Source organism: Lacerta agilis, chromosome 8, assembly GCF_009819535.1.
Source record: "Lacerta agilis isolate rLacAgi1 chromosome 8, rLacAgi1.pri, whole genome shotgun sequence".
NCBI lineage: Eukaryota > Metazoa > Chordata > Lepidosauria > Squamata > Lacertidae > Lacerta > Lacerta agilis.
Window position 1 is genome coordinate 72,636,880 of NC_046319.1, and position 24,092 is coordinate 72,660,971.

The 24,092-nt window shown below is 42.9% G+C and overlaps 1 protein-coding gene across 1 annotated transcript; it reads right to left on the bottom strand.

The window, feature by feature from the left end:
* Positions 1 to 6,369: 6,369 nt before the first annotated feature.
* Positions 6,370 to 19,816, bottom strand: LOC117052402. Its single transcript, XM_033159297.1, has 7 exons — positions 19,762 to 19,816; positions 18,273 to 18,341; positions 16,166 to 16,264; positions 14,016 to 14,108; positions 9,175 to 9,321; positions 7,353 to 7,484; positions 6,370 to 6,792 (listed from the first exon to the last, which is right to left on the bottom strand). The coding sequence occupies exons 2-7, from the start codon at positions 18,319 to 18,321 to the stop codon at positions 6,629 to 6,631; spliced, it is 684 nt and encodes a 227-aa protein (XP_033015188.1). The 5' UTR covers positions 18,322 to 18,341; positions 19,762 to 19,816; the 3' UTR covers positions 6,370 to 6,628.
* Positions 19,817 to 24,092: the final 4,276 nt, after the last annotated feature.

Here is a 24,092-nt window from a genome sequence, read left to right on the forward strand (position 1 = left end):
TCTGATTCGCTACCTAGACAGCTAGCAAGAGGAGAGTGGAGCAGCACTTTGGGATTGAGAATAAAAGGGGCAGTTTCTGAGGGAGAGTGTTAGATTGGGCTGGATTTGAGGAGAGATATGGCTTGACTTAAGAGGAGAGCACTGGCGTCGCAACGGGGGGCGGTGCGCTCCCGGTGGCACATCTCCGGGCATGACAAGGTGGTGCCCCACCATGGTGGCACGAGCAGCCATCGCTCCTCCGCAGCCACATGCAGAGGATCTCCGTTCATGGCTGCAGCCGCGAGCAGAGGATCCCACCCCTCCCTTCCCTGTTTGCTGTAAAGCGGCAAAGGGGGAGCCGCTTACGGTGAGCTGCCCCCCCTCCCTCCTATTTTGGCTCACTGTAAGCGACTTCCGCTTTGCCACTTTACAGCGAGCCGGGGAGGGAGGGAGGGAGACGGACAGGAGCCATGGCTCCCAAGAGGGTGCAGCTTTGCCAGCGGCCTGGCAAAGCTGCATGGGGGGCGTGAAAAAATCCACACCGGGTATCACCTGGGCTTGCTACACCTCTGGAGGAGAAATAGAGAGTAGGATAGGATTTGACTGAGGAAGAACTGGTTCTGAGTTAAGCTAGATAGCCACACTGAGGAGACTATCCATAGCAAGAGGACAGAGCCTTGCAGCTTGGATGGGGAGAAAATGTTGAGGGTCTGGGAAAGATATAGAGACAGGAGTGTTCTGGGAGGGTTGTGACTGAACCTGGAGAGGTAGAATCTGTGGGAATGCAGGCTACCTGGGTCTCAGTATAGCCAGGAGGGAAGTGTTATTGTAGGTGCAGAAGACTCCCAACCCAGTAAACAAGGGCTGAGGGGATCCCCTGGGTCTGTTAAACTATTTGGAGTGTGTGATTGCTGAGAGTGTGGGCAACTGATTTTGAGAAAAGAGGGATTAAAAGAAGCTGTGACCGTAACACTGTGTTTAAGCCTAAGACATCTTATAGTTAATTAAAGTACATAAGTTAACCTCTGCCTGAAAGAACGCCATTCCCAACCCACTTTGGTTTTTTAAAAATTATCTTTATTGAGTTTATAAACAAAGAAAATAATAATAATAGTAAAGAAACTACAAATAGCAAAGAATTTCCCAGAAAGGAAAAAGGTAGCATTTAAGTTTACAAAATGCTGATATCTGTGTTCCAGTTCAATGAATCGTTGATACCTACATATAATTTAATATGCCTATATGCAATGTAGCAAACAGAAAGAAAAATAAATGTGAATACTTCCAATTAAGTCCATAATACTCTTCCTGCTGTAACCATTAGATCATCCAAACATCGTCTTTCTACTTACATCCAGTAATTAATTTTGTCATTATTGTTTTTTGTCTTCATACATCAGAAAGCCTCTACTACTGCAGTATCCTTGGAGATATTCTCTCACCATTTTCCATTCCTTGTCTACCTCCTTTTCCGAGGTTCCTCTCACTGGTTCTATTTTTTTCGCTAACATTAGATATTCTACCAGTTTACCTTTCCATTCTATCTCGGTTGGAGGGGTTTCCTTTTTCCAATTTCTGGCTATTAGATTCCTGGTGGCGGTGACTGCATACATGAACTGCGGTCGTATTTTGTTTTTAATATCAGATGTCATTATGCCTAATAGAAATAGTTCTGGTTTCTTAGAGAATGTAGTTTTAAACATTTTCTGTAGTTCATTGTAAACCGTATCCGCAAATTCCTTAATCCTGTCAAAACTCCACCACATGTGTATATACGTCCCTGTCACTTTTTTACAACTCCAACATGGATCTGACCTGTTTTTATACATCCTTGTGAGCTTGGCAGGTGTCAAAATGCCATCTGTACAGCATCTTCATCATAGTTTCCCTTAAGTTCATGCTAGGTGTAAATATAGTGCCCTAAATCCTGGGCCCACCTTATATCTTTGTTCCTTTTCTTTCTTCTTCTTTTGTTTCCCACTCCAAAAGCAGGTCATACATCTTAGAAATACATTTGGTTTTTGTTAGGAGTAGGTCTTTTTTTCAAATTTGGAGAGATCTTTACTAAATCCTTTTTTTTTTTTTTTTTGGTCTATGCTAAATCATTTGTTTAGTTGAAAATACTGTAACCAGTCAGATTTGGCCTTATTTCTTCAATATTTTTCAGGGTTAAGTTATTGCTCCTTTCCTCTAGAACCATTCCATAAGTTGCCTACTCCGCTTTCATGTTCTTTTTAGAAACTGCTGTTGCTTCTAAAGGAGAGGTCCTTTAGACCAGAAGGTCTTTATATTTATTCCATATTTTGTATAAGGATTTCCTTTCTAGGCAGTTTAAGAACCCCCTGTGGACCCTTACCTTTTCATAAACTAGGTAAGCGTGCCACCCAAAACGATTGTTGTGGCCTTCTAAATCCAATAGCTCGGTGTCTGTTAAGTTTATCCAATCCTTGATCCAATGTAGTCCAGCTGTCACGTGATACAATTCCAAATCTGGTAAGTCGAAACCACCTCTCTCCTTTTTATCAATGAGGATTTGATGTTTAATCCTCGGCTTTTTGCCGTCCCAAATAAATTGTGCCATATCCTCCCTCCATTCCTTAAAACAGTTCATACCACCCAAAATGGGAATGGTTTGAAAGAGGAATATTAGCTTTGGTAAAACACGCATTTTTATAACTGAGATTTTACCCCAGCAGGAGAGGTTAAGTCTATTCCATATTTCAAAATCTCATTTTTATCTCCTTCCAAGTTTTTACATAGTTATCTTGATATAGGTCAATACATTTATTCAACAGCCAGATACCTAGATATTTTACCTTCTTTCTGATTTCTATGCAGATTTTGTTTCTCTTCCACTGACATCTTCTTCACTATTACCGTAGTTTTCTTCTTCACTTTATATCCTGCTACTTTCCCATATTCATTCATTATATCTATTGCTGCTGGGATGCTTACTATTGGGTCCTTCATTGTTAAAATTACATCGTCTGCACATGCTCTAAGCTTAAATGCTCCCCCCCAATCTTTATACCTTTTATTTTCTCTGCATTTCTTAATCCATTTAATAAGGTTTCTAACGTCAAAATAAATAAAAGGGGAGACAGGGAGCAATTAAGGGAAATGGGATGTGGTGACAGGTTTGTTAGAGGAATTGAATCCATCTACTCTGACCAAAAAGCGAAGCTGATAATTAACCGAAACATAACGAACATTGATATCTCAAAAGGGACAAGACAGGTTGCCCCCGTCTACTCTTTCCTGACCCACTTTGTTTCACAAAGTTCTCATTGTTTTCTTGTTTTTTTAAGACTCTAAGTTTTCCCTCAAGCAACTCCCCCACATGATTGCCCATGGTCAATTGTAAAACTTGGTGTACACAGTTAGGTGTTGGGCACTATGTTTAATAAGGGGACAGCAGAGAAGAATTGCGTAACACAGGGTACCACTGTAATGTACATCCTTCATTGTTGTATTATATTGTTTCAATTCTCAAAGTCTGAACCAAATGGTGTTTAATAAATATTATGAGGTCTGTTTCAATCCTGCAAGTGTCTTTACTTGTGTGCAATTCTTCTCTATGTGTGTTGTAAATTTCATCCATAGAATCCATTTTTGCTTTCTTGTTTTCAATTTCTATACAATGGGTATATAATTCAAGAGCATAGTCACCTCTGAAAATCTTAATTTTTTGAGTAGTGTCTTTGGGAGAAAGTGCTCGTGTTCAGTGGGACACAGTAAAAGCTTGTGTTTCAAAGAAGCACTGTCAATACAGTGGTACCTCAGGTTAAGTACTTAATTCGTTCCAGAGGTCCGTTCTTAACCTGAAGCGTACTTAACCTGAAGCACCACGTTAGCAAATGGGACCTCCTGCTGCCGCTGCGCCACCAGAGCACAATTTCTGTTCTTAAGCGGAGTTCTTAACCTGAAGCGTACTTAACCTGAAGCGTACTTAACCCAAGGTACCACTGTAATACATCTCCAACCAAGAGATACATTAGATAAGTCTTTTCTTATACAAATGCAAGGGAGACCAATAGATTCTATGAAGGATTATCTGTTGTATAATTCTTAGATTAAGATCCATTGATATGATAAAGAAGCCAAAAAAAAATTCCCACTATCTAGGTAATAGTGAACATTCCAGTTCTTTATTTTAATCACTTCTTAAACTCTGCATATCAAACTGAGTTTCAAATTAATTATCCAATTGCTCCAAATTTCTAGTGTCTCAGATGCTGTGAAGGTAGTCAGACCAGACGAAGTTACTAAAATGTGTTGTAGCTGCAAGTATTGCCATTGGACCACCTCTGATAGATGGTATTTGATGTATGTATTGTCTTCCTCATCTATCAGTTGGTCCAAGGTCAGGACACCCATTGTCAGCTGCTCCCCATTGTTGACAGAGGGGGAGAGTGTGGAGAGACAGGAGGAGGTAATTAGGCAGGAATGCAGAATGAGCAACCTAGTTGCAGTAGAAGCCTGAGCTCCGAGAACAAACAGAAGGAAGGGGGGAGTTCAAGTGGAAGGCACAGACTGACACTTTAAGCTCAGACTCAGAGGGATGGCCACCGGAAATAGCCCATCCCATGTGCGCAGGCAAGCAAGAATTAATGAGAGACGTGAACAGGAAAGGAAGCAAAATTGGGGCTTTAAATACGGGAAGAGGAAAGGGCGGATCTCAGACTCGACAACAGCTAATTTGGAAGCAGAAGCTGAGTGACTGAGCTGCAAAGTGATTTGTGTCTTTTGTGCAATAAACCTGAGTTAATAACTGCCAGAGTTGTCTCGCTTCTTTGGTAGAGTCCCAACCATTACATCCATTACCGCACAGTTTTTCCATACAGTATTACCATTCCTCCCTGCACATTATTGAAGTAGGATTCAGCATGTGAGAATGAATTTATTTTTATTACCTAATATATTCCATATATTTCTAATTGACTTGTTTCAAGAGTTGTAGGGACTTCAAATATTTTGATCCTAATACTATCCACCGTGGGAGCAGGGCCACAGATGGACTACTGCAATGCAGATTGACTACTGCAATGCGCTCTATGTGGGGCTACGTTTGAAGGTGACCTGGAAACTGCAATTAATCCAGAATGCGGCAGCTAGACTGGTGACTGGGAGTGGCCGCCGGGGCCACATAACACCGGTCCTGAGAGATATACATTGGCTCCCAGTACGTTTTTTGAGCACAATTCATAGTGTTGTTGCTGACGTTTAAAGCCCTAAACGGCCTCGGTCGTGAAGGAGCGTCTCCACCCCCATCATTCAACTACTAGCCATGAATTTAACTTTCCGAACCCCATATCTGAAGCCACTTCTCTCTTCTATTCTGAAGTCATCATTTAACACCCATGTTCATGTCCCATGCATCCTCCCAGCTCCTTTCTGCAACCCCACCTGGAAGGCAAACCAGCCTGTGGTAACCTCCTACATCTTCCTCCTGCAACTGCTAAGGCCCCTTCTCATCTTCCACCCAGATATGATGGCACCACACCCTCCAATTTTGCAGACAATTTGATTCCTCATGCTTGCTATTCCTTTCCTTTTTACAACCATCTTTGCACCCTTATTTGTAGCAAGGACAAACACCAGAGATGGGTACAGCACAAAAGCTAACAGAAAGAAACTAGCACAAAGCAACCTCTTCAAGAGCCATTCTTGCTGAAATTGAACCTTATGGAGCGTCTCCACCCCCATCATTCAGCCTGGACACTGAGATCCAGCGCCGAGGGCCTTCTGTCGGTTCCCTCACTGCGAGAAGCAAAGCTACAGGGAACCAGGCAGAGGGCCTTCTCAGTAGTGGTGCCTGCCCTGTGGAACGCCCTCCCATCACAGGTCAAGGAGATAAACAACTACATGACATTCAGAAAATACCTGAAGGCAGCCCTTTTCAGGGAAATTTTTAATGTGTGGTAATTTTGTATCTGATTTTTGTTGGAAGCCGTGCAGAGTAGCTGGGGAAATCCAGCCAGATGTGCGGGGTACTACTACTACTACTACTACTACTACTACTAATTATTATTATTATTATTATTATTATTATTATTATTATTATTATTATTATTATCCAAAAGTGTTATATACTGTATGTGTATACTAAGGTTGCCCAACTGAGTAGATTATGACCATCAGCAGGTCTACCATATTTGATACTTGTCAATAAATTAGGACAAATGTATAATTCCAGTCTTAGAATTCCAGATGCACCTTCCATAATTTATAATGGTATGCCTTAATTTCTGGGCTTCTTGTAGGAATATGGTTAGGTACTCTGGGACAAGGATGCTGAATTAGATGTGTCCTTGGTGTGATCCAGCAGGGAACTTCTTCATATATTCTTAATTTTTTAAATGCAGACACACAACATAGTTTTTATTTGCCTCACCAATTTATTTTGATTATGAACAAAGGAAAATTTAACCCATGTCCCATATTGTCATGAGCCAAAGCCCCCAATCCCCTCATTTCTACTTCAGTTTTCTATTCCCTGCATCCCATTCACCAAATAGAAGACACAGGAGTGCTGTGAATCCCAGTTTCTCTGCACTTCCACCACACTCAGGCAAGCAGCCACCACTTCCACTGTTGCAGAAAATTGTGGAATCCGAAAGGGAGAAGACATTTTTTCTTCCTACTGTAACTACACTTCAATGCTCAGTTGCTTTTGTGAAGGCAGAGTTTCACCACACCGTGCTCTTGTTATTGTGCCTGAAAAGTACTTGTTAAGCTCTGATGTCTTGGCCAATTCACAAAAAGCTGGTGTTGCACAGCCTCTGACGACCTTATCAGGAACTCCCCTGTCATCTGGTAAAGAAAAAGAGACAGGGTCAGATGAGCATCTGGGTGGCAACCAGTGTGTTTGTTTGTGTGTGTGTCTGTGTGTGTGTGTGCAAAAGGGGAAAAAAAGAGCACCTTAATTCTTATTAACTATATTGAGCAAGTATAGAAAGCATCTGGAAATCACATGAAATGAAAATGAGACAGATGTTTAATATTTAGAAAGAGAAAAGTCTTATGGGCCAAGGACTCATCTGCATTGACATTGGTTTCCAGATCAGACCCCCATGGCTAATTTTACTTCTTTTAAAGACTAGTGAAAACACTATTTTAATACACTTTTACATGTAATTCAACAAACAGACTATGTCTCACCTTCTCATACCCCCACCCCGTAAATATACATACTCATCTATTTACATACAAAGCAAATATGATTTCAAGTGACTTATGTTTTCAGGAAAAAGAAACTTTCCCCCAAATGCACAAATCACCCATTTTCTGGCAAGAAGCCATCAACAGAATAAAATAGTAACCCACCCAGCATGTTTCCCCCAGCTCACACAATGGCTGGTAGTTCTACTTACCATGAACAAGAACAAATTCTATGCACTGAGTCTCATCATCATTACACCTGATGGCACCTGAATCCTCAGAAACTGCTGACTCAGCTACACAAAGGTTTGGGCACTCCAGCCCATTAAAGTCACGTTTTGGTTCTGTCAAAAGCAACCACAGAAATCAAGACATGGTTCCAGCCGTTTTATGTCTATAATGATCCCTAGACCTCAGGTCTCTAATTCTGTAAGAGGGTTGCAACATCTCAACTTCATTTTATTTCTGCAATTAATGATGTTGACAATGAAGATAGACAAGCAGTAGTATTTGTGGGGGGTGAGTTGGGGAGTTTATTGCTGTGAATGTGAAATGTTAGCCCAGGGGTCTGCTCTGAACACTCACCCGCCCCACCAATACTTTCTGAACATGGCCCAGGAGGAAGGAGTGGAACCCACTGTATAACAGTGCCCCCAGCTCCCAGCCCATCTAAGCAGTCCAGAAGGATGTCATGGTTGATAGTATCAAAGGCCTCTGAGAGATCCTGCAGAACTAGGAAACAGCTTTCACCTTTGTCCGTAGCCCACTGGAGATCATTGGCCAGCATAAGCAAGGCAATTTCAGTCTCAGCTTCTTATTCAGTATCACTCATTCCATTCTACTCCACAAATGCACAAAGATACATCATCCATCCAATTACCCCAGTCATCTCTCACTCAATCAGCAGCAACCATTGCCAGTCACTGCAGTTTAAGAAAGTGAAAATCAGGACACCAAATTTGGTGTTTTTTTGCACCCGCCCACCCAGACCATTTTGCTGATTTTTGATAATGCCCCCCGGACACTGGAAAACGTCAGTATTTGCTAAACCTTCTGTAGAAACCAAAAAGAAAGAAACAGTTCACTAACTGAGACATGAATTAAAGCAATGGGAGGGACATAGGGCTACCATGTCTGTGTTTTCCCAGGTGTATGCCTAGTAGGGTGATTTTTATTTTTAAAAATGTTTTAAAAAACCCCCCCCCAAAAAAACCCAAAACTTATTTTTGTTCCCAATTATTTTTCTTCCCAAATAGAGCTCATCAACTTTGCCCAGCAGTGTGGTTTTTGTTGTTTTCCAGCTTAGATGGCATCCAGCAGCAATAGAGGGTTTCACTCGCTACCTCTGCAGTTCTGCCCTCCCCCCAAGATGAGTCCCAGAGTGAGCAGGGCTATCAGTCACAAAAGGGGGACATCTGTTCTTCTCTCTCTCTCTCTCTCTCCCCCCCCAATTTACTGGCAAGGGAACATTGCACTGGCACCCAATCAAGTGATACAACTTTTTTTACCTCATGTCATCCAATGTTCTTAACCTTTTGTACACTAAGTTTAAATCTAAAATATTTTTTTTATCTCATCCAGTTTTTGAGTTATGAGGGTTTGAAATTTCAAAAAAAGAGAGAGAAATTTGAACTTGCCAGACTGCACAAAGGCCTTAAAAGCTCAGCCCAGCATTGAGATATGTCAAAAGTAAAAACAGCAATCCCTTCAGAACATGAGCTTCATGATATGTCACATGATGGACATCCTCTACATCTAAAATCTAAGGTACAAAATTTTCAATTTTTAAAAATGATTAAAAAACATACTATGATTTAAAAATTCCAAAAATATATACATTAATATTTCTAAGAGCCACCTGCAAATTTCACATTTTTCAAAATATATTTTGTACAGAAATGTCTGCCTTATTGGATTATATTTGGGATAAATGGGTTTTCTTGGAGTAAAATATAACAGAATAAACAAGACCTCAACTATAATATTAGTTGATTCACACAATTTATCTTTGGCAATATATAGATATATACTTACTGGCAGGCAAACGAAAGTTGCAAAGAAATTCTTTACAGCAATAGTGGATATGCTGGATGTATTTAGATTCTACTGAAGAGAAGGTGGCATTTGCTGAGACGCAATCTTCAGCACATCCCCTTGTTTTGTAGGTGTCTATAGAGCCATCTGTTAGAGACAATAGAAGGAATAGCAAGGTATGCAAAAATTCAAATGGATGAACGTACAAATATAAATAAATGGCGCAAATGGGTGATTTAAGAGAAAATACATGGCAACAACTGAATGCAGCAAACTAATCCATAAAGCAGTTTCTTCAAAGTGTAATTTCTTCTGCAATACTATGTGAATATTCTAGGATAGTTCCTTAACAACTTGCACATAAATGGGATGAGGTGGACTTGTTTTTTTCCCCATACAAAAGACCCTAGAATAGCTTGACCCAACACCCATCACTACCTGATATGCAACTGGCTGATCCAGGGACTTGACTCATATTATGTACTATATTTCTGAGAGATGGAAGAAGATGGTTTTTCCTCTGTTTCCTTTAATTTTCTAATATCTTGAATTCACTTCTCTCTGGCTACCTCAATATAAGAAATCTTTTCGCATAAAACCTTCTATGGAGGAAATCAGTTATATCTGTCAGAGTATGTTTTCCCCCCTTTTCTTTTTTTAAAAAAAATATTTATGTGGCTTCATTTGCCATCAGAGTATTTCAGCATTTGATGCTATGTGCTGTTACTATATGTTGCAGGCCTATTTGGCAGCAGGTAATTGGAGACAGGTTCTAAAAAGAGATTGGGGGTGGTGGCTTTGAGGACAATATTTATAAGATTTGGCCTGGATCAGGTCAATTCATTCTGACTGGTCTGAGAATTTCCATTCACCCCTTCCGCCTTTTCAGGAGTGTTGTTTACATCCAGGTGTGACAGTTGAGAAGCTGCGCCCCTAGTTATTGCCAGCATCAGTACTCTGGCCCAGGCAGTGTCCCAAATCTTGCAGACATGCTTGTGTAAAGCAGGGGTTGTCAAGTTAGTCCCTACCGCCCACTGGTGGGCGTTTCATGTTCTAGGTGGGTGATAGGGGGTTCTACGGCACAAGCTGAATCCTCCTTCCATCAAGCATTGGTGCGTGATAAGGAAATTTTACCATCAAGAAAGATGCATTAGTGGGTGGTAGGTATAAAAAGGTTGACTACCCCTGGTGTAAAGTGAAATGACTTCCGGTTTGCCACAGGATGGAACATTGCTTGAGCTCAGAAGGGGTTGACCACTAACCAGCTTTCAGGGAGGAGCCACAAAGGCTATGCATCCCCCCAACCCCCAAGAGGGAGTCTTGGGGTCATCATAGAAGCGTCATTGTCAAATAGGTGTTTCCCAGTTTCTTAATCTCTTCGTAAGGAGAGGGAAAGGGGGGTGGTGGTCCCGACACAAGAGAATAGGAGCCCATGATGAGCAGCCTCAAGCCAATTTCTAGAATCTCCATATCCCTTTAGTTTAACAGAGTGGGAAAGGGAAATCTTACAAATTAAAATTAAAATTGAACTAATAAATCTGGCATGAAGAAAGGGGTAAAAAGGAAGCCCCCTCTTACTTGGTAAAACGTTCTCTGCCTTGAGTATAAATACAGGAGAAGTTAAAGAAATGAAAGCTTTGTATGTTGTACTTCATTACTGTGGGGGAGCTGAAGAGGGGCTTGCATTCAAGTTACTAAGTTAAGAGAAAGGAGTTTGAAGTGGACTAGATTGCAAGCCAGGGGAGGCGGAACCAGCAGGTGGATGATTCAGCATAGTTGCTATCCCAGAAACCCACAGTAATTAAGGAGGAGGGAAAAGGAGGAGGGATAAAAAGGAACAGAGTGGAACATATCTTAACAGAAAACAAACTAGAAAGAATATGTCTCCAGGAGACACATGGATCCAGAATGCACAGAAGGGTGCTGATTAATAAAAAAGTTAGGAGCAGAATTTATCTTGTCAGATAAAAAGAGAGGCATGGTCATCTATGTGAAAACCACAGTGCTTTTCAAAGATGAGGAGGAAAGGATCATAAAAATTCAAGTAACGGTACAAGGAGAAAAATTAGTGGTGATAGGAGTATATGCACTCAATGATAATAAAGCTGATTTCTCTAAACACCTGGAAGAAACAAGGTTAGACTGTATGGAGGAGGAAATAATTCTCCTAGGAGATCTGAATGGAATTGTTTCTCTTGAACATGATAGAACTCAGAGAAGTGAAAAGAATAAAACAGGAAGATTACCTCAAACTTTTTTCCAGTTAATAGAAATCTTCAATTTAGTAGATGCTTGGAGGTTTAAACTGCCAAGAGCAAAGGAATTCACGTATTATTCCTAGCCAAACCAGTCTGCCAGCAGGCAAGACAGAATTTGGATCTCAAAAGAATTAACAGTAAGAGTGAGAAAAATTGACATTGATCCAAAGTCCCTATCAGATCACAATTCAGTGTCCCTATTCCTGAAGGGGAAAGAAATAGGGCAGGAAAGATAGAGGATGAATGAAGCATTACTTAATGATGAATGAATAATTCAGAAAGCTAAGTGAGCTTTAGAAGAATTCTTCAAATTTGATGTGGGAAAGACTATGGACAAAAACAATTAAATTCACTGCATGTATGGCATTGAAAGAAAATTTAATGAAAATACAAGATTATGAAGATTGGAAATCTTTAGATGTGGTCCAAAAATGTTGTACAAGATATGAAGGAATGTTAAATGATGTTTGGAATATTTATGCAAAAATTTTACACACACACACACACACACACACACACACACACACAAAATGTGCAAGCCCAAGGGGACTTTTTACATGACAGATTATACACTTCTAAGCAGCTGGCTGCATGAGGTGGCTGGTGGATATCCTTAATGGCATGCTGGACTTGTTCCAGGTGTTGTAGGGTTGGAAGTCACCTTCTATGCAACCTTCTATTTCACCACTTTGTGCACCAGAAAAATTATTGGGCTGGATCCTTAGTGGGAATGGGAGGTGGAGCCCCACCCTATCAGAGGGGATCCCTCTCAGGGATCTTGGAAGAATGCATTCCTTGTCCATACATCCAGCTCAGGGGCTCAGGGGACAGAGCACCCCTTGCCAGTGTCTACTTGGGGTTCACGGGATGCTCCTTTTGCTGTTGATGGACGCTAATATTGGTCATCCCCAATAGTCTATCAACCAGTAGGTGGACTGGTTGGCATTGGTTACATGCCCAGTGTCTGTGTCAAAGCTGTTTTATGCCTGTAATCAATAAACTTGTGGACTAATCTGAACCCAATACACGTCTCCTTGTGTGTATTCACTCGCTGCTCACCTCATTGCTACATCAATGTGCCTGCAGCAACAAAGAATAGAATCTGATTTGGTTGCTTTCTAAGCAGTTGGGAGTTATCATTCACTGAGGGGCTGTCATTTAGGAGTTAAGATGGAGCTATGAGACAAATGCCAGAGAAAGATGAGGCCTGAATATTAATGCACAGTTTGTTCACAGTAACCAGGTGGTAAAAGTCAGAAGAAGGTTACCAGTGGCTCTGAGGATCTATGAGGCTTCCCTGACTCAAACTATGAGAAAAGTTCCACACTCCATCAGTTAATGATATGGAAGTGGGCCATCTCAGTGGCTCCTTGCCATCTCCCTTGCTGAGAGAGAGAGAGAGATTGAGATTTCAACATGAGGTTTTCTTCCTTATTTCATTTTTTGCATTTATTGTACCTCCCTCAAGAATCTAGACTAGATCCTGCCTTGTTGTCCTTTTACAAGTGGGCCTCAACAGGTTTTTGGAGAATGACTGCTGTAACGGATCTGCCCTTGGTCGGGGAATGGTCAGAAACCCCCAGTGTGTTAAGAGTTAAGATTCCATCTGTTTGAGTGGCAGTTCGCTAGCAGGAGGCGGGTCTTTTCACCCTTTAAAAGGAGGGATTGGCAGTTGGTCAGGAGGGAGAAAGAGGGATTGAGTGGTGACTGAGGGAGAGAGGGTTAGAGACCAGGATAGTGGTGGGTAGGTTAGGCTAGGTCAAAGGTTTAGTATCTTATACTGAATAGAAAACCTTTTATGCTGTTATGAAACTACGTTTAAACTTTTGATTCTCTGAAACCGTTATGCTCTTTAAAAAAATTAAGCCTAGTTTTGTTGCTATGTCAGTCGTCGTCAATTTTTGGATCCAGCGGGTTAAAACTGCTCATGAAGAGGTGAACCCAGGGAAGAGTCCAAACTGTCCTGCGGGGTGTTAGTTTGTGTCTTAGGGGTTTCACTCAGGAGGGGCTAGCGGGCTGAAACATTGTGTATGCCACTGAGTTGCTTAAAGGGTTTAGCAACCTGCTACAGTGAGGGATCTAGAGAGAGAGACCCTGGGGCTGTACGCAAAAAGTTGTTTATCCCCTAAAGCCCAGAGCAAGGAATATGAACGGCCGTGGCAGCTGGACAAAGAAACTCCAGTTACTAAGATACTCCTATTTTAAACCTACAAGGGAGTTAACTTCATTGACGGACCTCCGAGGGACTGGTGGGGTGGCTAATTTGTCTGACCCGGAACACCTGACCAATATTTTTTTTTTTTTTTTTAAATAAACTTAGTAACAGGGGAGGGGAGTGTGAAAGGGAGGTTCGTTGCAACTGCTTTTAATGAAAGGGTTGGGGCTGTGCTGTTTATATTGTAATTGTTGGTACATTTTAAACAGATTTTATATATAGTTTAACTTTTAATATTTAATTGTTGAAAAGGTTGAATTCCTCAAGGTTGGTGAGATCAGCATTCTATTGTCACACTAGATACCCCAGAGACCAAAGGATAGATCCAAACACTTAGATTTAATATGACAGATAGGCTTCATACTCACTTAAATAGGTTTCAGTAAGGTCATAAAAGCAACTTCCTCCTTTAATACGACAAGTACGGGACTGCACGGTTTCCCTACATTGCAGAATTTTCACTGCAGAGAGGAGAGAAGAGGAAACATGAGTTGTTCAGTCTTTGAGAAATGGAATATTCCAAGCCAAGCACGAGCAATGTTAAAGGTCTCAGGATCCACATGTAGTGGTGGGTTAGTGGCTGCATGCACACCAATACACATCTCTCCCCCCCCCACCCCAAATTCCTCACACAGAAACATCTCCAGACAAAGAAATGGAAAGACACAAAGCCTTTTCCCCATTTGCTATTATGCATGCTAAATCAGGGGCATACTCTTCCTCCCTACCCACTACATGTCGTTCAGCAGCGCATAGCAGAATGGGACATCAGCAGTCTCATTATATATTATCACATTCAGCACACTGGTAAGGGTGCTTCCCTTTAACCAACCAAATCAATTTGGGGTGGATGAGAAGAGCATGAGGAGAATTGTACACCAGAGTGTCTTTCCTATCAACCTTCCTCCTCATGGAAATAATGTCCAACAAACCCTGCCAAGGACCTTAGCCAGCTGAGGGAAGCACGATTGCCACAACAGAACAAATATGGAAAGTTGGCAACCTGCAGACGTATGAGCCCCATGGACCACAGTTAGGTGACCTCTGTTGAAAGCAATGGGAAGATGGCTGGGTCTTCATGAGATCAGCAGGAGAATCCCTACAATTGTTGACTCTAAAACCAGGCACAAACTTCCACCCACTTCTTCCAATTTTCCATTTAATATTCCCAATCTTGGGCTCAGGAAGCAAAATTATGAACAAACCTGGGGGGTGTCTTTGTGAAGAGGCATTGCACACAGTGCACAGATGCAGTGGAGTAGCACCATGAGTGTTTGCCACAAGCATTGAAGGAACTCTATCCCCAACCCAACAGGTGGCGTTGAACTCCTTGCCCCTCTGATGTGGGTAATGTGGCGTGTGTTTGCCTAGGCTTTAAGTGAGCTCAGTGAGTAAAGCATGACTCTTAAACTCAGGGTTGTTGACTTGAGCCCCATGTTGGTCAAAGGATTCTTGCATTGCAAGGGGTTGGACTAGATGGCCTTCCCAGTCTCTTCCAACTGTACAGCTCTAGGATTCTGTGGGGTGTATGTGAGACATAAAATGGAGCTATGTCAGCCACCTTTTTGTTCCACTGCCAGGCCTATTTAGTAGCTGCCCAGCTGCATAAAGCTTCATCATAGGTTTTCAATCCCCTCCATAAACTCCATAAACTCTGAGTATGCTCCATAAATCCAATCCTGGGCCTCCTTTGATATATTAATCCTGGCATAAATTTAAATACCCTTATAACCAATTGGGCAAAATCCTCTTCAGCTTCCTGCGCTTTGCTTTGCCCACATCAACCTCACCTTCATTATCCTTTCTCTTCCTATATAAGAGAGTGAGCACATCAGCATATTCCCCATTCTAAATCCTCTCCTTGGTAGTTGGGAGAAGTTTAAAACCCAGGGGGGCTGATGGCTCTGAAAATAGAATGGCGTCCCTCTTAACCACACCCAAGGGATCAGGGTGGGACAGAACTGATGAGGATGACCCGCCTGCTTCCCTTCCTTTCCCCTCTGAGCTGGTGGATGCTACTGGATGAAGGGAGGGCATCACAGTTATCTCTGCAGATCAGGGTGATTGGTCAGATCCACCCACCCTGAGCCCCTTTCCTGATTACAGGCTGCCCACCATGGCATCCAACAAGATGATGAAGAAGAAGAGTTTGGATTTGATATCCCGCTTTTCACTACCCGAAGGAGTCTCAAAGCGGCTCACATTCTCCTTTCCCTTCCTCCCCCACAACAAACACTCTGTGAGGTGAGTGGGGCTGAGAGACTTCAGAGAAGTGTGACTAGCCCAAGGTCACCCAGCAGCTGCATGTGGAGGAGTGGAGACCCGAACCCGGTTCCCCAGATAACGAGTCTACCGCTCTTAACCGCAGATCCCCCTGTATAAAGGGGGAATCCAGAGGAAGCCACAGCCCGCACCGGAGGGGGAAAAGGCCACTGGGCTGGACTCCAACCCTGACAAATCCACAACAATTGGGGATGCCACCCTGGCCAACTCCACTGCTGAGAAGAAAATGCCTCACATGTTGCAGTATCAGCTGCCACGACCACCTCCGGTGTGCCTTCCACCACTGGAACTTCCTGTGAAGCATAACCGGTACTTACTTCCAAGGCATCCAGACCTGTTGAAATTAAATTAACAGCACCTTGGTTAGGATTTTGTGTTTCTTGCTTCTGCCAGCTGCCAAGCACTGTGTGCTGCTGACTTGAAATATGCAGCTGCAGTAGGGCTGACTTCTGCTTTCTTAGGGCCTCAAGGAACATTAATGTAGCCCCCCAGTCTGGCTCTTCCTCCGCAGAAGAGGAGCAAAATGGGTTGGCTATGCATGCTTCCTCTGTGGTGCAGATGCTTTTCCTTTGGCCTTAGTGCCCCCCTTAGCCTTGCCTTTACCTGGAGCCATGCTACATGCACCCCATAATAATTCTGAGGCTGGAAATGTAAAAATTGCCCCCTGCTCCATTCCATAAGGAAATATAAGTATACTTTCTAAATGGACCCTCAGGACACAACCACTAAACAAGATTCAGTATCAACTTTGTGGTTGAATGGGGAATTTTGAATCAGATCTCTCTCAGCTCCTGCGCTCAGTATGCTAACCACTACACCACACTACTGACCAGGAAACTATCAAAACTGTTGCCTATCCCCAGAAAAAGTGGCTGGGGAGTTTGTGAAGAAACCCCCTTCATCCCTCCCTATACCACTCCTCCAGGCCAGGGCCCACAACAGCAGGGACTATATTCCATCCCCAGTCACTGCTCCACCTAGGGAGATTTCCCCCAAAAAGCAAGCCCCCTACCAGGGACGGCCCTTATATTGGTTCCCCGCTCTTGCAACCAATGCTTTCAACTTAGGCTTAAAGGCAGAGGCACCAAGTTCTGCCTGACATTGGGGGTGCTCATTGTGTGCACTTGAGCCTACATGTGCAACATGTACTTGGAGGCTGCAAGGGGGCACAGTGGGGCTCCTTAAGATTGGGGGAGGCTCAGCCCCATCACTACATACATGGGGGGCACAGATACATCTTCAGCCCCATAGCGTTTGCATCCTTGGTGAGAGGCCTCCCAATGCTGCAAAGCATCATTGTTCTGTTGCCTCCAAGAAGAGCCGAGTCATCTGCAGCAAGCCGGCTATGGCAGAGGCTGCTAAAGTTACTCCACTCCTCTCCAATGACCTCCTCATGTGTAAATGCAACTGTAAAGAGGACCAATCGCCTTGCCTCTCTAAGCAGTGGATTCTGCTGTGTTTTTTCTTCTCCTGCCAGCCTGCCTGCTTTGCTCTCACTCATCCAGTTCTCTGATTAGCTGGTCCTTCTCTCTTCCTGCAGAACCACAGATCCCCTGCACTGCTGGAAAACCCAGGTAACGTCAACTGTGTTGAACTGGTCATGTTGTTTGTATGCCTGATTATCATCTTCCAAAGCAACTACTCTCTCCCGAACTTAAAAATGTAAAGCATAATGCATGTGGTCAACAAAAGAGGTTTAAAGACTCTCTCAAGGCAAATCTAAAAAAAAGTAGTATAAACGCCACCAATTGGGAAACACTGGCCTGAGAGTGCTCCAATTGGAGAACAGCCTTCCCCAAAGGTGTCATTGAATTTGAAGATGCTCAAGCTAAGGATGAAAAGGAGAAATGTGCTAAGAGGAAGGCACGTTTGGCTAACACTCACTGTGTTCAACTCCCACCTGGAAACCTATGTCCTCACTGTGGAGGGATGTGTGGATTTAGAATTGGCCTCCACATTCACTTACAGACACACTGTTAAGATCATGCTCATAGAAGACTACCTTACTTGGCTACAAGTGATCACCAAATAATAATAAAAAGAAGAAGCAAGAAGAAAACCATTTCTCTTTCTTTCTCCACCCTTGCAAGCATGCAGAGATGTAGGCTTAAGTGCAGATCAAGGCCCCCTAATGCTGCTGAAAATGGAGAGGCTGGATGGAAAGCAAGTTGTCCCTTAAATAGGGATCAAGCTCTGCCTCCCTTAGGAATGCACCAACTGGAGCTAAGGATTTTCCTGCTCTGCCTCCTTTGCTCCAATTGTTCCCAGCCATGTGGGCACCACTAGGCCCTTTGACTGAATGTTCTTGAAGAAAGAATTCAAGATCTCAGGCTCCTACTCACCTGGACAAAGGAGGACCAAGAGGAGACAAGTACTCAGGAAGATCGTCATAGTGCTGAGAAGATCAAAAGCTGAGGAGCACGCAGAACAAACAAGCAGGTGAACGATGGAGGATAAACCTAGTTTGGAGGGTTTTATAGGCCAAGAAGGGAGCCCGAGGGTTCCAGGTGGAAAGCACTGGTCCAGTGTGGGGGTGGGAAATGATGTAAATATAGATTGCATGATTTCCCAGAAAAGGTGTAATTTTATATTGGAACACAAAGCACAATGTGGAAATTGGATTAATTATTCTTTTGAAACTGTATGAAATTCTGCCAACTGTATTTTGCACTCTATCCCATTCTCAAGCTTAAGAAACAGGTATTTTAATTAATTAAATCCTTTTTGAGAACCATATGTAATTTCACCAAATAACCTCCCAGTATATTTCACCACAATGCTTCTGGGGAAATCATGTCCATGATAAGACACAAAGTGATCAGCAATTGGTAAATCACATTGTATTCCTAGAGCCAGCCAACTGGGCATGTTCAGTTTTGTACTATTTCATCATTTTTCAAAATATATCCTCTAAAAATTATTTGAAATGTGGCTCCGTGAAGCTGAATCAATTTTTCTGTACCTAGTCCTCACAAAACTGCCACCCCCAGAATCCCCTAGGAGGGAATAATGGGTACTATACGAGAATGAATTCCATTATATAGTTGTCTGCACCAACATTGTCATAACAAACTGTGATTTGCAAATAATATAACAAAGGTTGTTTTAGCTAAAGCTGAGCCTGCTGAGCTTGAAATGGATATTGATCTGGGATAGGTAGTATGGTGACTTCCAGAGGTGGCTGGAGTACAACCCTCATTGCCTCAAAAGCCAGCCATTCCAACTAGGCTTGATGGGAATTTTCTGGAGCTCACTATGTTGTCTACCCCTGGACTTCATAATCCACCTCATTCAAGAAAGCTTGAAATTAACCCAATCCATGAAGGATGAAGGGCTGCACAGCCATATCTTTCAAAGCAGCTTTCAAAGATTTGCTGGGGCAACCCAGTCTGATGAGCGGGGTACAAATAATAAAAGTGTTGTTGTTGTTGTTGTTGTTGTTGTTGTTGTTGTTGTTGTTGTTACACACCTTCCCTCCTTCAATGAGGCATCAAAAACATCCTGGCCCTTATGTTCCTTTGAGAGGATGTGTGGGACCAAATAAAAAATGTTGAAATGCCACAAACCCAGTATTGATCCTTCAAAGACCCCACTTCCGACCCCTCTTCACTGAGGATACTGTTGGTTTATACTGCTTCCTACTAGGGACTTCCGGGGCAGCAAGATGGCGAACAGCACCTAGTCAGCGTGAGCTCTCTGTTTTTATCTTTTAAAGATTGTTTTAAGAGTATAGAAGCTGGATAAAATTTAGGCACTCCATAGCACTTTTTAGCATTTTTAGTTTACTAATTAGGGGGATTCCTTTCGTTATTGTGGGAGATATCTACTGACCTTGAAGCTTTGAGGCGATTGTGTGAAGAGAGAGATGACTCAGCAACCGCGCAGCCCTGCTGATAAGAGGAGAGGAACTGGGAAACGTACTAGAGAATCAGAGGATATAGAGGATATAGAGGAATTGGTGTGCCTGCCTCTTGCCAAGCAAACGAAAATTAGTGAATTTTTCCCTGGGAAAACAAAGGATATTTTTAATATCCCAGTCTCAAACACCTTCTCCCCGCTCGCAGAGATGACTGACGAGGATGTCATGCTGAAAGAATCCCCTGATAAACTGCTCACTAACCCCTCAAGCAACAACACCACTAAATCAAAAAGGTCTAAAAAGGATACAATCTCTGGTATCCAACCGAAAGACTGCATTAGAGAAGGAGAAAGCTGCCTCTCTGATATATTATTTGAACATTCGACTACTCTAGACCTAGTTGCCAAAACAGTGGACTATATCTTTAAATTCATAAGAGACATCCGAGGATCCCTAGAGAAGATTATTTCACTTGTATCCTTAAAAGGTAAAGACAGTCCTCCAGATGCCTTACCTGAGGATAGGACTATACAAATGCCCAGAGCACCTGATTTACCTCACATAATCTCTCAGGCCGCCTGCAAACATGAGAACGAACAAATCAAGGAAGAACAACTGTCTATATCTTCTCATAACCTTTTTCTGCAAGCTACTAAAGTCTGCCTAACTGTTTGCCCCTTCAGAGGCCAGGTGATTAACTGGTACTCCAAGAACGATGCAAGGAGGCATCTAGCCGGACTTTTGGGGGTAAATCCTCGCTCCATTGATCTGAAATATATTGATCACATAAGCAGCAGGTCTCATACGCAGAGAGTGCTGCTCTCCTTTGAATCCAAAAAGTTCCCTGCACTTATTATGTCTTTAAGAAGCACTTTAATTAACTCCGGAATCTTTGCTACAAGAGTTTTTACTAACACTAAGATTTGCCCTCTTTTACCTAATTGCTTGCTCAAAAAGAAAGTAGTCAAGCCTGAGGGCCCTCCAACTACCACAATTTCAACTTCCTTGGCCACAGATCTAATCAGCTGGACTGATGCCCCCCTTCCCCCACTGACGAAGGCCACCCATCTGGAGAACTCCATAGAACATGAACTACTTTTATCTTTCTCCCATCTGCCAAAACCTGAACGAGCAGAGATAACGGACAGATTGGATGAGTTACTACTCTGTCTCCGTAACTCAGAAGATCAGGCTCATATAAATAAGACGAACTCCTCCCCTAATCTTGACCAGCCTACACAAGCCCAAGTGAATCCTGCTGTAATGATCTCTAATCCTCAAAATGGCTGCACACTTTGTATGGATGCCAAGTCAGTTCAGGATACAGTGGGAGATTTGACAGCCCTTTGGTCAAACTCTGAGGCAGTGGCAAGGTTGAACGCCCTTTTGGAGGCAAACCGAAAAGGATGCCCCCTACCTGCCATGTATTGTATGTTCCCCTCAACAACCGTAGACCCAAAAGGTCCATCTTCCTCAATTATAGAGCATACCCTAAATGCAGAGTCTATGGACCTGTCATTAAGTGATACCTCCATGCACCAAGACCTATCCCCACAGTCACCAACAAATAAGCCCCAGTCATTGACTGTTGCTGCGGCAAGTGGCGTCCAGAATCTGACTGGCAAGCAATCTACAATTACTTCTTTCTTTCAGCCTATTGCTCCTCCTCGTAGCATGCATATCCGGGTGGATTCCTCTGCGCTGATTCCGCAAGGGTCAGCATGACCCGAAGGGGAGACCATGAGGACACTTACATTTTTATCCTGGAATGTAGCTGGTATTAAATCTAAGTTGATGGGCCCATCCTTTGTCGCTTATATAAAAGGCAGCTGCACCCTTTTACTCCAAGAGACATGGGCTTGTGAGGATTTCTTCTTATCAGGGTACAAGGGCTTCTACCTGAGTGTGAAGCAGGATCCTTTCTCACCTGGTAGACCGCAGGGTGGGTTGGCTATTTTTGTCTCTTTGGCCATAAATCTCCAGGCAGAACAAATCGATATTCAGTCGCCACTCATGCTAGGAGTAAAGCTACAAATAGCAGAGGAAGTGTTTGTGGTGATCAATGTTTACCTGTATCCAGTTTACAAGAAAAACCTGGTCGACCAGAGATGGAAGGAAATTCAACTGACACTCGAAACTCTCCTTGAGAAATATCCTGAAGCCACCTTCCTGGTCGCAGGAGATTTTAATGGCCGATTGTCCTATAATGATAAATCCTTATTCACTAAATATGAGAAGTACCCATCATTACCCATTATAACTACAGATCTTTTACCCAGGAATTTTAAACAGAATTTTTTTTTTTTAAACAGAATTTATTGACATTTTCACAAAATAACACAAACCCAACCCCACACCTACAAATACCAAAACAAATACAGATACACATAATGTCAGGATTCTTCTTCTTATCTATATACCTTACAAAAAAAAATATTTCTAGTTCTGAATCTTGACGTTTGACTTCCCCCGCCTATACACCTTCGGTTTTAAAACAGTAAACTATTCCCTTAACAACTTTTCTCTATAAAAAATTTAACTTTACTTAAAAAGAAAAAACACAATTGTCTTGATCTTTGCATTATAACCTAAATCTTAACCAAGTATTCTTATAGCTAAACTTATTTCTTCTATCGTTTATCATGCTGCTTTTAACTTAAAGTTCAATATCTCCTTACTTATTTAAAATAAACTTATAATTAACAGACTTCACACTCCGATTTCGGATACCGTGGCAGACCATTCGGATTATACATTTAATATTTCAACCCACTCCCCTTCTGTCCATTGTTTTTTTCCGCCTTTCACCAGAACCGGTTCTCCAATTATCTTCTTCTGGATGTCCAGGATGTCCACAGATCCAGGCTGCATTCACAACAAACCTTGCATCGAGCTTCAGGATATTCATCCCCTCCATTCTGGGTTTCTCCGTTTCTTTGTGCCATACTACTTCTTCTTGTAAAAATCTTAATTCTATGTCCCTTGCCCCCGAGCTGCCACCTCGGGGTCTGGATATTAAAAATCTTCCCGTTCCAGGGCTGCCACCCCCAGAAACCGGCCCCCCTTCCAGTCGGAGTTGCCCAGCCGTCTCAGACCATCCTTCCAACACCTCTCCCAGCTCTTTGCAAAAGTCTGTTTCCATTGTGTAAAACTTTTGAAAAGCCTCTTCTGTGGATAATAAGTTCTTTCCATTTATAATTCCACTCAAGACTTTTAGTTTTCGATCAAGCAGTTCCAGTTGAAAGACAGTAAGCTTTTCCTCATCCTCCCAATCCTTCAATGCCAACACGAGTGCAAAGTCCAGCATCTTGGGGGGGAGGATGGGTATCAAGTTTCAGTTCCTGTCTCTTCCTTCCTTTGTCTCACTTTTTTCCCACGAAAGTCCAAGTCTCCGCCATTTCTCCTACGCCGGAGTATAAAGACCAAAACTTCAAATGGAGATATTTTTTCCTCAGTTAACCCCCAAAAGGAGATCTCAACAGACTCAGTTTTCAAATTCCAAATGCTTTCAATGATTGTTGTAGCAGCAGTCACTTAAAGAGTTAATTTCTTTCACCCCCCCCAAGGGAGGGAGGCGGGCTGCCTTTCTTCTTTCCCCCAGATCGTTCCAGGAAAACAAAGAGTCAATCAATTACTTACAGCCTCTGGGTTCTTAACAGCTCCTTAATGACAGGTAGAACTTAGACGCTCATCACAGGCTTTGTCGCCGCATTTGCATCCCGGTTGGGGCATTTCCCCTGTAGCCCGGCTCCGTCGTCCCTTCACCCCCACTCCCCCTTTACAGGGGGAGCGGGGGAAGGGTTCGGAGCCACAACGGGCACAGCCGGGGAGCCCAGAGTGCGGGACGCTCTTCCCGCACCCCAACCGGAGCCCCGCTTTGCGGTAGCAGGGCTCCTAACCCCCGGGATGGACTGGGTGCTTCGCAGCCGAAGCAACCCACGACCACCCGCAATGGCGTCCGCCGCCGGAAGCTACCCAGGAATTTTAAAGACAGTGTTGCCACATACGCAGGCTTTAAATGCAGGCAAACCTTGTTGGCTCTTAATTTTTACCTGCTAAATGGAGCTCTCAGCTCTGATTACCCAGCTGAATTTACTTTCTGGTCAGGTTCCCGTGCCTCTACCATTGATTTTATTTGGACATCATTAGATTTGATCCCTAAAATTTCCAACTTTAGGGTGGAAACGAGACTGGAAAGTGATCATTTCCCGTTAGAACTCTCCCTGAACCTGGCTGGAGAACTGGTCACGTATTCCTGTGTGCACTTAACAAACGATCAGTTGCAGATGAGGCCTACTGCCTT